Source organism: Neofelis nebulosa, chromosome 14 (genome assembly GCF_028018385.1).
Source record: "Neofelis nebulosa isolate mNeoNeb1 chromosome 14, mNeoNeb1.pri, whole genome shotgun sequence".
NCBI classification, from domain to species: Eukaryota; Metazoa; Chordata; class Mammalia; order Carnivora; family Felidae; genus Neofelis; species Neofelis nebulosa.
In genome coordinates this window covers 61952440-61969941 of record NC_080795.1, presented here as the reverse complement: position 1 = coordinate 61969941, position 17502 = coordinate 61952440, and the positions used below count along the sequence as shown (strand labels likewise).

Genomic DNA, 17502 nt, shown 5'->3' with positions numbered 1-17502 from the left:
TCTTTCTGCCCTGTCTCTCTAGTTGTTGAGTCACCAGGTTCTGAAGATTGTGTGGGAGGGGACCCTCTTTAAAATTCAAGGTTGATGTCTGCCTCCTGCTAAGGCTTCCATCTCTTCTCCCTCTGTCTTGAGAAGGAGCTGGGTTGGAGGCCTATATAAAGCCAGCCTTCCCGAGCCATCTAACGATCCCCTGTCCCTTTCAGATCATAGTTCTATGGAATTGTGACAAGCCTCTACCAGCCAAACACCGCTGGCCTGCCACGGCTGTGCCTGTCATCGTCATTGAAGGAGAAAGCAAGGTAGGACAGGAAGGTGGCCCTGAGTGTGGAACCACCATGGAGCCTTTGTTTCTCTGTGGGGTGCTTTGGGCATTGGCTCTAGATTACTTCTTCCTGCCCAGGGGAGCTTCTGGCCCTGGACTCTTTTCTCTAAAATGGCCCCTGGGGCCCCTGGGTGGTTCCGATTCGTGAATTGGAGCCCCACATCGGGGACTCTCTGCTATCACTGCAGAGCCCACTTCAGATCCTCTGTCTCCCTCTCTCTGTAGCCCCTCCCCTGCTTGAGCACGCTCTCTCTCTCTCAAAAATATAAATAAATGAATGAATAAGTAAATAAATGAATGAATGAATGAATGAATAAATAGATAGATAGATAGATAGATAGATAGATAGATAGATAGATAAATGAAATTGTCCCTGTCGCTGAATATCCTCCGCTTTGATTGGGTCTAATACTAACTCTTTAGGAGCTTTGTGACCCTGAATGTATTTTCCTTCTCTGAGCCTCAGTTTCCTCATCTATAAAACAGAAGTAATAACACATACTCGTAGGGTAGCTATTAGGATTAAACGCATTCAGGACCTGGCAACGGTGATCTTTCTATAAAAGATGAGTATCCAGATGAGGCTGCCAATGCTGGTGATGCATGAGGTTTGCTTGGCTGGTTAGCCTGGATTACTTGTGTCTTTCAGAACAGTTGCTGGTCCTCACATTTGTCCCCCAAAGGACATTTGCGTTTTAATTTCCTTTGCGTGTCTCCACCAGAGACCCACAGGTGCCACCTAGCTGGCCCCTTGCTTCCATTCTGCAATTCATTTTGCCTAGAGCGGGATGAACTTCTTAATCATCTCGCAGCCTCAAGGGATTCTGTTTGCTAGTGCTTTACATTAACATTTGAGGCCATGTGTAATCTGTTCTTGGCCAGCCTTACCAGTCTTCTCTCTCATTGCTTTCCCCCACAGACCTTGTCCTCTCACCAAATTTGATCATCCACGGTTACCTAAATTGCCTTCCTGCCTCTAATTCTTGTCTTTCCCTTTTGCTCTAAGTCTTGACTATCCCTTCTCAACTCTTCATCTCTGTTATCAAAATCCCCATGTATTCTTTCATCCCTGCTCCCATGCACCCTCCCCTTTGGAGTTTCTTCCACTCTTGACAGCATTCTTTTTTTCTCTAGCTTCTGCTTGTTACTTCTTGTAGGCCATAATCCATTGTGAGGCAATTAGTGGCTCCTAAATAAAACAGATTGGTGAAGCAGTCATCCAAGAGACCTCTTTTGTCAGTGCCCAAGGAGTCCAGTCATGAGAGATTGTCTCACACTAAGTAAAACATCTTTGAGCCAGAATAAAAAAATATCAATTGGGTCAGACCATTCAAAACAATCACTTGACTTGCTAAAAGTGGCAGTTTCACACAGTTCAACATGATGCAGTGAGAACTGTGACTGTCATGTGGGCAAGACTATCAGTGCATTATCCTGTCATTTCCAGTGTTATGACTGCCTACTGTGTGCTGGGCACCATGCAGTGTGATGGAACACAGTGCAGAATACGATACGTAGAATCCCAGCATTCCCAGGGCTGGCATCCAGCGACGTGGGTATCCAAGAGCTGCTTCATAAGCATTTAATGAGTAAAAATGGCAATTAGAAAATCACCTGCCTCTCGGCATGCGTCTTACCTACTCTTATGAAATCCGTCTCCCCACAGATGTGGTTTTACAAGAGGGATGGGTGCACAAAAATCTCCCGCCTATAATCCCATACATCTTTCACGCCATTGCCAATGCCTGAGTCCCTGAACAGTGCTCAGATGCATGCTGTCAACTTTGGACTTGGAAATTCATTGTTTTTGTGCTTACATGGGTGACTAGATCTTCTGGTAAAGAAGTCTTCCTTTGAATTTGTTAGAATATCCATACAGGTTCCAGTCGGACTGACTGGGAGCCGTTCTGACTTCTATGGCTCACAGATTCATCGGTTGATTTTATATTTTTACCCTGTAAGTAGTCCCAGTTTCTTTATTTACGAGACAGTGGGTTTTATCAGATGTAGCTTATAAGATACTTCATATTCTCCCCGCCATATCTGTGGCGTCTTGCCATTTGTTGAGTCCTAGCCTCCACCTTGGCCACTGATTCCAGTGGGCCATGTGATTCCTTTGCTCTCACTCCCACTACTCTGGGATTGCACCACCTAGTAAAGCATTTGCACTCAATTAAGTATTGCTTAAGGCTCTGTATTCCGGTTATCCTAGGCTAAGACTCAGGCCCATTTTGAGGATTCAGTGAGATAGTGCATTATAGGTGCTTAGCCTGGTTCCTGTTACACACCAAGAGTACAATAAACATCAGCTACTCTTCTGCGGAGGTATTGTAATGTTCGTATCACGGACTGTAAGACGAGTTACTAACTTTCTGTGCCTCAATTCCTCCTTCAGTAAATGGAAGCAATCATAATACCTAACAGGGTAGCTAAAAGATCAAATGGTACAACACTGTACTTGTAAATGTGCTTAGAAGTATGTGTGCACGTGGTCAGTGCTCGGTAAACATTAACTCTTATTGTTCTTTCTATAATTGCTTATGGATATTTCTTATCTTGCCCATTAGATCATAAACTTCTTGAGTCTTGGTAGTCATTTTTGTTAATCCTAGAAGAGGTTGGGCTGGTATATGGTAGCTAACTGTTTCTTACATGAACTAACAAGCAAAAGCCAGTTCACTCAGGATTGATTTTGTAAGTACACCAGTTCCTTTCATGCTAAAGCATTCAACTTTTGGAATGTAGCTGAGGCAAGGTATTTGAAAGAGAGCATCTAGTTTCTACACTAGAATTTGAAGTGGCTAGATTATGGGCTCTTAACCTCTGTCGATGAAGCATGTTCAGAAAAAGGAAGTGGATCCTTTTAAAACCAGTGGTTGGGAACATAATGGGAAAGGAGTCATAGGTCTCCTTATTCCCCATTTTACATTTCCATATCTAGCCTTGAGTTTAGAGTTGATGTGTTTGCTGCTTTGGCTGCAAAATTCTCTTTTGAATTTATAGGACTTGTCTTTGCAGCTCTCCCCCTAAAGACTTAACAAGGGAAAGGTCAGGGCATCACTAAGCTGGCAGCTAATGGTTTCTGTGTTAGTCAGTGGACATGTAAACAGTATCAGGAGAATTGCTTCAGGCTGAGATTTCTGAGCACTGTGTATATGGGGTTGCTGATCACTTTATATTTTATTTTATTTTGAAAGCCTGAAAAAGAAAAAGAAAACTTGACCCAGTTGACAGATGTGTAGGAGCAGACCCTGGAGCCATTTATGCTACAGATCCATCCCTTGAGCTCCCAGAGATGGGAAATGTGGGCACTTCCCACCCTCTGATGTCAGAAGCCCTCCAGTAGCTACACAGGCACAGAAGCCGATTCTGAGATGTGGGTTCATGGATGAGCTAGCTTCTTGGGGGTTGGGGGTCTCAGATTTGTGGAGAGCAGACCCTTGGTAGCCAGGTTCAGGGTCTCCCTTCTCCCTCTGTCTCCAATGACCAATTGCTGTATTCCCTGGCCTTTTGTGCCTTGGAAGTTGGTGGCAAATGTGCCTTTTCTCTCAGTCTCCAAGTGTGAATTTAGAGAGGATGTCACAACTGTGAATATAATTTCCAGAGGAAGGTGGTGAATATGAGATCACTTTATGTGCCCCCAATTCACTTTTGGGGTCCTTGTCAAGCCTGAGGCAGGTCCAGCATGGTGGATGAGGTGCTCTGTAGAAGCTCACCATCTGGGATGCAATGCTGGTGGGTCCATCTTGAGCAAGACATCTAACCTTTCTATGCCTTAATTTTCTCAGCTGTACAATGGGGTTATTATAAAGATGAAATGCGATGATGTGTACAAAGAACTTGGAACATTTCTGACACAAAGTAAATGGGTTTTTTACCATGTTAGTTATTCTTAAATCATCATTCTCACGGTTAGTTATCCTGTGGTACATTCAGCACAGAGGTTGAAGGTATGACTGTCACAGAGAAGTCTTTCTAGACTTAATTTTTCCAGCTGGTCCCTTTATCCCCAAAGCCCTCACCACCACCACCACCACCACCCCCCCACCAAAACACACACACCTCACCATGCCTTATCCTGGAGTTGCCCAAACTTTATTCATGTAGTGCCTTCACAATGTGCCTAAATCCATAGACCACATATGCTCTGTTTATTTAATATTTTTCTATAAATCAGCTTACTTTTCGTTTCAGTGAAGTTATTTTTGAATAAGTTTACTGCTGCTCCCTGTTATTGCTATAGCCGCTAACTTCTGTGTATGTATATTTTCTCATCTGTGCTAACATCAGTGAAGAGTAGAATTTTCAAATATGTGTTTCTACCCCTCCTGAAATGACGTGGCCTTCCAGTAGTGTGTGCCCCACACTTGGAATCATGGCTCCATCCATCCACTCTCTCCAGGCCTCAGGGTGCTGGTTCTTTCCTCTGGGCCTTATGTCTGCTGAGCGCTGTTTCTGCCTCACTTCTCTTTATACCCGGTGGATTCCTGTCCGTCAAGTCCTACTTAAATGTCCCGTCTTCTCTAAGGTTTTCGCCTGTGCTTCCAAGTGGCTGGCTGCTGAGTCCTCTGCACCCCTGGCATGGTCCATATCGGGCTAGGACTGGTCAGCGGCATCTCGATGGCTGCGGACTGTGAACTTTCCCAAGACAGGAGAAAATGTCTTATTTACCTTGAACTCCCTTTGACTAGCAAGGTGTCGGTACACAGTAGGTGCCCGGTAATGGTACATGATTCTCCACCGATGGGAAATGGAAATATTCAGTGTTGAAGGATGACACAGTGGTAGAACATTCTTTTCGAAGGTGAAGATGGGGGAATTTTCCTGAAAACGGGTCTCCAAATTTACTTCTTTTCTTTAACTCCTTTCCTCCTGTCTGCTTTCTCCCCACCCCAGGTTATGAGCAGCCGTTTCCTGCCCTATGACAACATCGTCACAGACGCAGTGCTCAGCCTTGATGAGGACACTGTGCTTTCCACCACGGAGGTAAGGAGCGGGCGTGGGCTCTTCAGGCAGGTGTCCCAAACCCCAAGGGGCCAGCGTTTCCTTTGCCCTTGCCTCGGCTAACTTGAAAACCTTTTTCAAAACTTCCTGCACAGTCGGTTTTAATCAACCTGGTTCCTGATAGCACCTTGCCACCACCTGGAACCCTGATGAGGGCATTTTTTTTTCCCCCTTTGTTTTCTCTGCTAATTGGCTCCTCATTTGCATGGCTGTGCCTCACCTCTCCCCTCCTGCCTGCCCTCCTTTTGTTTTTCAACAGCACAGCTGTGGGCACGTGTGCAGAGCCAAGGGGAGTAGTGGGGGCGGGGGTGGGGAACCTGGCTAGCATCATCTTGAGACCACACAATCCAGAGCAAACAGCCCATCCTTCCCCGGTTATCCTAATGCCTGTGTGCGTGTGTGTTGCCATTGTTAGGGAAAACTATTCTGGGTTCTGAAGGCAGGCCTTCTGTCTCGCATTCAAGCGCTCATTTTCCTTCACCCACACAAGAGCAAATGATTTCACTCTTAAGACGGAGTCGGAGATCCTTGCTATTTCAGATGTTCAGGTATTTGTGCCAAAAATAAGATTGCACAAAGAACGTGTGAGGAGGAGAGAGAGAGGAGGAGAGATAGATATGATAGAAAACCAATTTTTACAACCCGAATGAGTATTGATCTCAGAAACCTTACTTTAAACCATCGAGGGGACCAAAGACAGTTCTATAAAAATGTCATATATCGGAAATGCATTATTAATGGTGGCTGCTAAAAAGCACAGAGACTGAGCTACTTACACCTTTACCTTTTTTCCTCCCTCTTATTCATAATCATTTTCTTTCCAATTTAAACATCGACACTTACCAGCATGCACTTTCCTGGACGCTGGACCGATTCTAATGGCCTGCTGCCTGCGCAGCCAGCGCTTGGTGTTAACCTAGGCCAACAGTCCCACGGCCTCTTTCTTGAAATTCGGTGGATGCTTCCAATTTCCATCAAATGGAGTTGAACAGAAGTTATGTGCAAGAGCTGCCTAAATAACCCCAGGACAAAATGCCCTGGGCCTCACTCACCTTGGTAAATGCTTTTTCTGCAGCCCAGGCTCTATAAATACTCAGTGAATGAATGATTGGAGAGATGTGTGCTGAGGTGTTTAAAGCCTGAGCACAAAGCCAGTTGCGGCACGTGCAAGTCTGCAGGAGAAAGGGGTTTGGGGGGGACAAGCTCTGCCTAATGTTCAAAGGGAAAGACAGCTGTGGAGTACAGGGTGTGGGACACTCCAGCTTGCATGTTTCTGCTGCTTCCTGCAAGGGAAGCCGGCATCCCAGTAGCATATTCATTCAACAAGTATTTATTGGGGGATCTCCTTGTTCTGGTCTCCACGCCGGGTACCTTGATGACCCAGCTCCTGCCTCTAGCCATCACAGTGGTGGCAGCAAACAGAATTCAAGTCTAGTGATTTCAGTGAAGGGCTTTAGGATGACTTAGGTGGGCGGGCTTGTAGGCGCCGGAGTACCTGGAGAGCGACAAGAACCACAAGCAGCCCCCACCCCCAGGGGTGAAGAAGGGAGAGGAGGAAATCGTGTTTCATCGTCTTTGAGAGGAGACTGCTCTCCAGGAGCTGTGACGACAGCGGAATATGGCAGATGGGGGCGAGATAGGGCAGATAACGGCAGGATAGGGAAGATGGCGGTGGGATAAGGGAAGATGGTGGAGGGGTATGGACGACAGCAGCGGGATATGGCACGTGGCGGTGGAATAGGGTAGATGGCGGCGGGGTATGGTAACTGCCAAAACTCTGATGCCAAACCTAGGAGGGAGCTGGGAAGAAATACCCGGACCTCTCTCTTTCTCCCTCTCTGTCCCACCTCTATGTTCCCCCTGGTGACTGCCATTGACCCAACTCAGTCAGCCAGCAGCCTGCAAGGGAGACCAGGTTGTGCCATCCGTAGGGTTCCATCCTGCCCAGCCACAGAGCATGGCCAGAAGAGCAGGGAGGGGACGTCGGAGAGCAGACGCGGGGAAAAGCAGCACGCTGGCCTGGTAGAATGTGTGGTCAAGACATCTGCGGCGTCTATTTAAATCATTATCCCATGGCCTCAAATACTGATGCGCGTTACATCTTCCCCTGGGCAGAAGGCACTTAGTCCCACTCTACAGGTGTTTTTATCTGTCCCACGGGCAGGTATCTTGCAGCTTCTTTGACGTTTCCATGGGCTGGTGAACGTCTTTTCAAAGACTGGCAATTCCAGACGCCCAGGGCGTGCTGGGAGGGACACGGGTCCTGTGCGAAGTAATGAGAAGTCAACGTTGGGGGGGGGGGGGGGGGGGGGGTTGGGGAACGGTGTCAGCGTCGTTGGCCAGGGGTCTGGTTTACTTTTGCCTGCTGACCACGAAGTGCTTGGGTGACCTAAAACGGCCAAGGACAAGGACTTCTCTTTTCTCGCTTTTTAAGTGAATGGATGTCGGTTCATTTTATTCCCTCTCTGAGGATTCTCCGGTTGTTTAAATGCCTCTCTGTAGTATTAAGGATAGATTTTTAAACAGCATTCTGCAAAGGGTATTAGATATAGTTGGTTTACAGTTATTTACATTTATCTGGGTTGCTGCAAATTCTCAAAAGGAAACAGATGTTGGTTTTTAAGAGAAAAGGCCCTAAGCTGACCTTTGCCTCCTTTGATGTGTTAATGATCTTCGTGAAAGCAGAACTATCACAAGAATCGTAGTTTTATCTGAATTTACTTTCCAGTTCCTTTGAAATGACTTGAAACGGCTTTGAGATAGTAAGAAATTCATGTGATGAAAAAAACCCCATCGGGTTCTATAGCAGTTGCCAGTGCGTGTGTTTCCTTTTCAAAGAATAATGGAAAACCCCAAAGAGCGCTGACAGCCAGGCTGATTCTTTGACGCCGGGCTGCATAATATACGGGCCCATCAGTTGGCGCCATTAGTATCGAGCGCCAGTGACGGTGTGCAGGTTATCACAACCGATTTCAATCTTCTGGCAGATACGGTCCACTCTCCTGCTGCTGGCTCCGAGATACCCTGCCCCCAACAAGCTTTCTTAATGTATTTTCCAACGCCTGGCTGCTTTCCCCGCCCCCCCCCATGTTTGCATTTGTGGGAACAAACTACGTTCTTAAAGCCTTTCTTATCTTGAGTTAGGGAAACTAGATATTCAGAAAATTTTGAATTTATGGCTGTTCACAAAAATAGTGACTTCTGGCCCCCAGTGAATTCAGAGATAGAAGGACCCTCACAGATGATTCAGGCCAGTGTTTCCTAGAGGATGGTTTGTGCACAGTAGTTTTGCGTGGCTCATGGCAAGCATATTTCATTTCAACAATTGTATTTACTGTTTGCTAGAAAACAATATAGCCAGCAGTGAAACCTAGGATTTCACTGACATGTTTACATAGGATGAGGCTAAGTAAGAAAAGGAAAAAAACAAACATAGGCAATTTAAAGAAAAATATTAAATGCGTGATTGTGTGGTGTGGGACTGTGGCAGAAAAGAGAATGATGTTACGCATGTGGTGAATGCTTGGGAAATACTGATCTAGGCTTATTTTCTGTGCTCTTTATTTGACGTAAAATTCACAACATAACCATAAAATTAACCATTGTAAAGTGAATAATTGAGTGGCATTTACTACATTCACAATGCTGGACAGTCATCAGTTCTGTGTCATTCAGAAACATCTTCATCACCCCAAAAAAGGCTCCATATCCGTTAATCAGTCACTCCGTAGCTTTTGGAACCGCCGATCTGGTTTTGTCTCTATGGATTCCCTTATTCTGGGCATGTCATACCATATGTAGCCTTTTGTGTGTGGCTTCTTTCACTCAGCATACTGTTTTCAAGGCTCAGCCATGTTCTAAGTACTTCATTCTTTTTTATAGCTGAATAATATTCCATTGGATGGAGATACCATGGTTGGTTTATGTATTCATCAGTTGATAGAACTGGGTCGTTTTCGCTGCTGGCTGTTGTGAGTAGTTATTGGCTACGCTTTTCAACCTCTGGGGGGTAGGAACTGGCCTTGCCGCCATCACTCAGTTCCCAGCCACCATCCCAGCGTAGCAACTGGAAAAATTTGTAGAATAAATGGAATTTCCATTTGCGTGGCTTATTGAGAAGAGATTGGAGACAGGTCATGGGGTGAATGTGGGACCTGTATAAGAGTTAAATTGCTCTCAGTACCGTAGCAACAGAGGTAAAAAGGAGGCTAATGGTAACAGTACATACCAAGTCTGAAACCAGATGGCTGGATTGAAATCTTGGCTCTGCCTCTTACTAGCTCAGGAGAATTACGTGAACTTCCATGTACCTTAGCTTCCCTCTCTGTAAATTGGAGACTATAAAATTACCCACTTCACAGGGTTACTATGTGGGTTAAATGAGTTAAAATGTGTAAGTACCTCGCACCAAAGCATTACATGATTATGAGCATTAGCTGATCGCTTGCTGTTACTGTTTTTATTTTTTATTTATTTTTCATTCATCAAACAATCATAGCAAGTCAGAAATTAGCTCACACATTTAAAAACAGATTATTTGCTAATTATAAATGTCAGTTTCCAGCATGTTTAGAGAAGTACCTGCTTTGGGTTAGTATAAGCACTGAAAAGTCATTTACCTGCGTTTCCTTTAAAATAATCATGTGGCAAAAAATAATAATAATAAAATCACCATGTGGCTTCACTTGGAGCTTTTCCCCACTTACCTTTAGTGATTTTTCATTGTGGCTGCTTCTTCTAGATTTCCTTTTTACTGAGCATCTTCAAAGCTGAGAGGTCAGACTTACATTTCTTTATGATATCTGCTCTGAATTTCTGGTAGAACTTGTGTGGTTTTTAAGCATCTTTTCTCTTGCTCTTAAGAGGATGCTTTGATTCTAGTCACTTTGGCTTTGCCGTATGCTAGTCATGTTGTGTGCTCTATATTCATACTCTGGATGTATACAGGAAATCTCCCGTTTATAAAACAGACACATTTGTGCCTCGTGTGAATCAGTGGTCACGTGCACCCAAAGGAAGGAGGGGAGAAAGCAACTGCTTTTTTGACTTGTGTTTTTTCTTGAACAAATTGGATTCTGAAGGACCTATCAGCAATTTCTTTTCTTCTTTCATTTCTACACTCATCTGAAGTTTCTTCAACAGAAAACATTAAAATGTGCATAATTATGGGGCAAAATGTCAAGCAGTCAGTTTAATTTGCTGATGAATACATGGAATTAATGTTGGGCAACAGTCCTGGGATTTCGCATTATGAATTAGCAGGGGGAAGGTAATGTTTTGTTGACATTTGTTGACGCTGTTGATTGCTTGTTTGGCTTGTGTTCTGCCTGCAGGTGGATTTTGCCTTCACAGTGTGGCAGAGCTTCCCCGAGAGGATTGTGGGGTACCCCGCGCGCAGCCATTTCTGGGATAACTCTAAGGAACGGTGGGGGTACACGTCCAAGTGGACAAACGACTACTCCATGGTTTTGACAGGAGCTGCTATTTACCACAAGTGAGGAATTTAGACATCTCTCATATAGATTTTTACGTAACTCCTGTAGATTAGCTTCTGGCTGTTGCATAAATCGGAACTTGGGCCAGATCTTGTTAACAGTATTAATAAAAATTAGTTTGCATCACTGTACAAGTTTTGTCAATGTGGCCAGCATGTGTCTTTGAAACCAGTAAAACCCCTTGCTTACTGCATTTCCAGAAATAATGGTAGAGTAACATCTTCAATTTGTCTGAAGTTGGAGGACATACTCATGTACATTGAGTAACTGAACATTTTGAATAACAACTACAAAAGTAAATACTTAATTGTGCATTCCCAGGCACCATTCTGAGTGCTTGGGGTTTACCTTTGAGTAAAATTAAAAAAAAAAAAAAAAGGAAAAGAAATTCCTGCCTAAGTAGGCTTTCTCTTTTAACAAGGGGAGGACACAATATTCATAATAATTTTACAATAGGTTAAGGGGGTGAGTTATATAGCAAAAAGGCAAAGTCAAACAGGTCAAGGATCATGAGTGCTGAAGGTAGAGGGGAGGTTCGAAGGTGGCCGGTGATCCTTATTGAACAGGTGAGATCGGAGCAGAGCCTTGAGAAGAAATCATCCAAGAGGATATTTGTAGGAAGAGTGCTCTGGTGTAGGGAACAGCTGAACTAAGCGAGTGCCCTGAGCCAGAATATCAGGAAGACGAATGTGCCAAGAGTGGAGTGAGTGGAAAGCAGGGGAGAAAGGCATGGGAGCCAGTGCAAGGGTTTGAACAGAGTAGAGACATCTTTTTTAGGCATCCACTCTGGGTGCTGTGATGAGAACAGATGATACAGGGGACAGGGTAGAAGCAGGGTGACCTATTAGGAGGTGATTGACATCTAGGCAAGAGATGATAGAGCCTGGGACCTGTAAGGGAGCACTGGAGGTAGTAAATAGGGATCAGATTATGGGCATATTTTGAAGATGCTCCAGTCTGATGACGAAGTTTTTTTGACCTAAGGAACTGGACGGATAGGAGTCATTAAAAGATGGAAAAAGCTCATATAGCTGAATTAGGTATTAGGGAAAATACAGGAGTTCAGTCTTGTGCATGCTAAGACCTCCAAAAGGGTATGTTGGAAAAAGGGCAAGGATAGAGATACACATATGGGAGTTGTTTAAATATATTTGGTCTTTAAAGCCAGGGGACTTGGGTAAGACTACCAAATTAGTGAGTGTAGGTGGCTAATGTTAGTGACTCAGTCATTAATAAATTCCCCATTCTTCTGCCTTAGTAAGGTGAACACACTAATCTTAACCTAGTCTTCTTTAGTAAAGAATAGAGAGTCTTGCCATCTCAGGGACAGAGTTGCAAGTGCACAAGGTAGAAGCATTTAGGTTGACTGAATCTTGATCTTAAGACCTTACCTCTTTTTTCTTAATGTTTATTTATTTTGAAAGAGAGCGAGCAAGGGAGGGACAGAGAGAGAGAGAGAGAGAGGGAGAATCCCAAGCAGGCTCCATGCTGTCAATGCAGAGCCCAACACAGAGCTCAAACTCACAAACTGTGAGATCATGACCTGAGCCAAAATCAAGAATCGGATGCTTAATCAACTGAGCCACCCAGGTGCCCCTTAAGACTCTGCCCCTTGAAAGTTCATTGTTCCCTTTCTTCCTGTCCCTACCACTCAATGAATCTGATTCATTCAAATGATTTTTCCTATAAATATATGCTATTATCTCTCTCTTAATAGTAGAAAAAATAGTAGAGGGAGAAATAATTCAACTTAATTTTGGGTTCTCCATAACGATTGACCACCAGATTAATTAGGGTTTTGATCTAACAGTGTAAAAATGTATGGTTTATAGGCCACAAAAATGGAATATTGTTGGACTCAGAGCCATAGGATAGTTGAATACAGTTCTGATTAAGCCAATAATTAAAATTGTACAGCAGTTTTTAAGGATAGGTAGATAATGTGTGAATAACTTCTCTTACCATCTGAATATTCACCTTCTAACCAACCACCCTGATATTAAAGTCACACTGGCCAAGCATATCTGCATGTTATTTCCTTATCTGTGAAGCACGGGTAATGACGGTACCTGTATCATAGGCTCCTTATGAGGGTTACACGAGGCCTTTCTTGTAAAGCATTTTAGAACATTATGTGGCATATAGTAAGTACCATATAAGTGATAGCTATTGTCATCATCTGTGATCCGTTTAGGGATTCAAAGAGTAAGTATAGGTTTCCTGTCAAAGAAGACCACTTGTCATTATATAATGATGGCCACCTATGAAACCTGTCTGGTTTTTACAGATATTATCACTACCTGTACACCCATTACCTGCCAGCCAGCCTGAAGAACATGGTGGACCAACTGGCCAACTGTGAGGACATTCTCATGAATTTCCTGGTGTCTGCTGTGACAAAATTGCCTCCAATCAAAGTCACCCAGAAGAAGCAGTATAAGGAGACAATGATGGGGCAGGTAAGAATAGAACTCTCCTCCTCTGCTTTGCTCTCTGGTGGTTCAGCCTAAGGTAATAAGGACTCACTGTTCTTCTAGGAAGCATGATGAAGAAATATATGTGTGTGTTTATACATACATACATACACACACACACACACACACACCTAAAAGCTTTAAGGAAGTATATGGTTGGCACATGGATGAATAGGAAGACCTAAGTCAAGGGTATCTTTCTATCAAGAACATAAAAGCTCTTACATGACCTACAAAGTGCCATGAGAAAGATGTATCTTATCCAGAGTTAAAGACCTACAAGAATTTATGTAAGTTTATTGTAGGTGCTTTATGTAATGAATAGCTAATAATACTGTCTTCAACAGAGCCTTCTGGTAAGTGCTCTTGAGTTGGGTGAGCATCACAGTGACAGACCAGGAGTCATAAGCCTTGATTTTCACCTAGAACTAACATCTATAGGCTATACACAAGTCAGCTACCTTCTGAAACTCAGTTGGTTCATTCTTAAAATGGAAATAGTAAAAGTCTACCTCACGGGGTTGGGGTGACATGTATGAAAACTTTTATGAAAGTAAAATATTGTTGAGTCATGTAAGGTTAGTAGTAAGTAGTAGTAGTAAGTTTAAGATACTTGCAAGGAAATATAATTCAACTTTCTCTTTTTACAACTAAGGAAATTAGGATCCAGAGACTTTAAATATAGTGCCACAAGTCACCTACTATTAGAGACAGAACTGGGAGTTGAATCCCAGGCTCTGTTCCTTCCACTGCTCATTATTTTACACTTCTAGGTTCCATAGCAGGATGATCTAGATATGCTGTAGTTCATCCACCTTTATTTGTCCTGGACAGAACCCAGTACCAACAAGAAGCCAAAAACCTTTAGACCATTTAGATCCACCCAAGTTAAATCGAGAATCCAACTTGCAAAGGAACACTTAGCCAGGGCTCATGTTAACACAATTGATGATTTTTCATTCACTGAATTTAGTAAGAACAAAAAACGTGCAGGATTTTAAGTATATAAAATTTCATAGTTCAGTATTTATGAATGTGTAGAGTATCGGACACTGTTTTAGATACTGGTTGTGACAGAGCTGCTGTCCTTAATGAGTAAAGAGTCTAGTGGAAAATTTTGTTTCCATCTAACTACTAAAAGAACAAGCAAGAGGATTTGCAAGAATTTTTCATCTTGAAGGCTGACAGAGTATTCAAATTCAAGCAAGATGTATTGAGTGGCTACTGTGTGCCTAGCCATTTTCATCTATGTCACTTAGGGATACAACATTCCTTTAACATTGTTTGCTCAGAGAGTTCAGTGAACTTCCCTGAGGTTATACACTAATTAGGGGTGGAACTCTAATAACACATGTTTTCTTAGGCATTGGTTTTATGTTCTTTTCATAGACTTGCCAGTTCTACCAAACCAGTATTTCAAGTGATTTTGCACATATTTGGGGACACATCTAAATTCAGCCTTAGGTATAACTTGATGTATCTAGTTAATATGTACTATACGTGCCCCTGCTTCCTATCATGCACATTAGTTTGTTGAATGTATGACTGGTGAAGTAAATGGATATCATGTGGTATGATTGTTTTTATTACACAGGAAATGTATCTTCTCTAAGATGTTGGCTGACCAAAAAATAAATGTTGAAATCTAGAGGCAAAAATGATACTTGAATGACTCAACTGGATTCTTTTTTTTTTTTTTTTTTCATTTGTAAGAGAGACTAAGCAACTCTTGACAGTAGTTCCATTTGCATACATTTGCATATGTGAGCAAATGTCTGGGGGTAGGGAGTCTGGCCCTTTGGGACAGTCTGCTCTGCTGTGAACTCAACTGGTCAGCTTAATTAGAAACTTTCTCTGACTTACCAAGTAGAGTTCTCCTACCATAAATGGTAGAGGATGGAACTTGAGATCTGCCCCTTTCTAGCCTTGAACAAGTAAATGTAACTTCCCTAAACCAGCTTCCTCATCTATGCAAGGGGGGGATGTTATTACCTGGGTAGATAACTTGACCAGGTTGTTGTTATGAGGCTCAAATGAGCTTCATGGAAACACTTTACCAGTAGTGTTTTGTTTGTTATTCTGCTGCTCAGAGGTAACTTGACATTCGTGTTTACCCTCAATGGTTCCTTTCAAGCACGTTGACACTTAGGTTTTTAAGTACTCTGAGTGATTCTCACAGTAAAACGTACCTTCCTAGGAAAGTATTTTCTAACAGTACATGAGAATAAAAACACACACACGTGCATATACATCATTGTACAGTTGCCTATTGATAAATGTGTTTGTGTTTTTCCCCCATAATCTGGTAGCTCCCTTTTTCTTTGTTTCATAAAAACATGGTTTCAGAGATATTATGCTTGTTTAAATTTCAGTGCTTAAGCCATTTAAGGCTTTCTTTTAAATCAGTGTTATCCACATGATCTAAAAATATTTAACCAACCTTAGGGGAAACACAGAGAGCTAAAGAGATGGTAGGCATCTTTCCTTCTTACCCGGAATCAACCAAGTAAACCAGAAGGTTTTAGAAACTGTCTTTGAAACCATAAACACATTGTTAGTCATAGTATTTGATCGCAAGCACAAAGGTTTATGTTTACTGACCATAGTAGTTGGAATTCAACCGGTAAATCATTCCAGACCAGGATATTAGTCAATATGGAGCTTTGTCCGTTCGCCTTGAACATCAAGGAAAGTCGCGTATCTTGGGAAAACCTTCTGGCGAGGCTGAAACCCAGGACTAGTGCTGTCATCATCTTCTGCAGGCGTGTGGGACGTCTGGTGGCCCGTCCAGACCCCAAGCTCTGTCACTTGCCCTGGAACCTGACTTGGTTTTCTGCGGTGTTCCAGCTCACCTTGCACTGTCTCATTGTCTTCCTCGTCTCTCTCCCTTTCCCCAGACTTCTCGGGCTTCCCGCTGGGCTGACCCCGACCACTTTGCCCAGCGACAGAGCTGCATGAACACGTTTGCCAGCTGGTTTGGCTACATGCCGCTGATCCACTCTCAGATGAGGCTCGACCCTGTCCTCTTTAAAGACCAGGTCTCCATTCTGAGGAAGAAATACCGAGACATTGAGCGACTTTGAGGAATCCGGCCAAGTGGGGGAGGGGCAGCGAGAAGGGACGGGGTCAGGCTGCTCTCTGTTCCCAGTGCAGATCCGCTAGCAGCGGAGCCAGATTGTGCCAAGTATCCAAATAATCTTAGATGAACAGAATGACAAAAAAAAAAAAAAAAAAAAAAAGGAAAAAAGAAAAAAAAAAAAAGGCCAATGAAAACTCGACTCCTGGCTCCTGGGACTGCACAGGACTGCTCAAACTCACCTCACTGGCTTCTGTGTCCCAAGACTAGGTTGTGTACAGTTTAATTATGGAACATTAAATAATTATTTTTGAAATGATTGCTATGCAGGTTTAAACTTTTTTAATGATCAAAACTATTAAAAACCAGAGTTCTTTCTTTAATCAAAATTGTGTTGGTTGTGAATATTTCAAAGCTGCTACTCTTCTTCCCACAAACATCATTGCCGTCGGTCACGCAGGGTTCGCAGCAGTTACAGACGCTCAGACTTCATGGAAGACACAAGAAGTCACTCCACCCAGTGTCAAGAAATAACCGAGCCTAAGTTTAAGACAAGTTCATGATTCCACTTTGCCAGTGCAAATGTTTTCCACTTCCGAATTTGCAGATCCACTTGAACGTCTATCTCTAATATGTTGCTGCATGGGAGAAAGTATTATGACCTCCAGGTAGACAGTTGTAGCAGAAAACTTTATGTTTGAGACACAGAGGTCTGATCATCTTTGGCATTGGGGGATGGGGGGAGTCAGTAGCAGGAAAAGACTGTACAATTAAGAATGTTCAGTGCACACAAGGAACCATCCAGACAATCCACCAGCATATTAGTGAGATGGAAATAGCGACCCACAACAGTGACTCTTCAGGGCTCTTCAGGGATGTGGGCTAGATTATACCTTTAACCGTTGACACAGGGCCTCTGAGAGCTGGGGGAAGGCTTTGGTTTAGAGGCAAAGGAACAGTGGATGTGTCCATGGCAGACCAGCAATCACAAGACAAGCTCTTTGTATTTGTGAAAACCTCGAGTTTCAGAAGCTTCTCATGAGAAACAAGTAATCATATAGACACTCTCCCCATTGAACATGAGCATTGCTGACAAGGAACTGAGGGTACACCTCACCTCACCACTGGGAT

The 17502-nt window shown here is 43.3% G+C and overlaps 1 protein-coding gene across 1 annotated transcript in view; it reads left to right on the top strand.

The window, feature by feature from the left end:
* EXT1 (exostosin glycosyltransferase 1) overlaps positions 1–16760 on the top strand; it is a 287788-nt gene extending 271028 nt beyond the window's left edge. The window contains exons 7-11 of the mRNA XM_058698893.1: positions 204–299; positions 5219–5308; positions 10660–10820; positions 13109–13280; positions 16193–16760. Of these exons, the coding sequence (XP_058554876.1) occupies positions 204–299; positions 5219–5308; positions 10660–10820; positions 13109–13280; positions 16193–16378 (705 nt within the window). The 3' untranslated portion in view covers positions 16379–16760. The remainder of the gene's footprint in view (positions 1–203; positions 300–5218; positions 5309–10659; positions 10821–13108; positions 13281–16192) is intronic.
* The last annotated feature ends 742 nt before the right edge of the window (positions 16761–17502 follow it).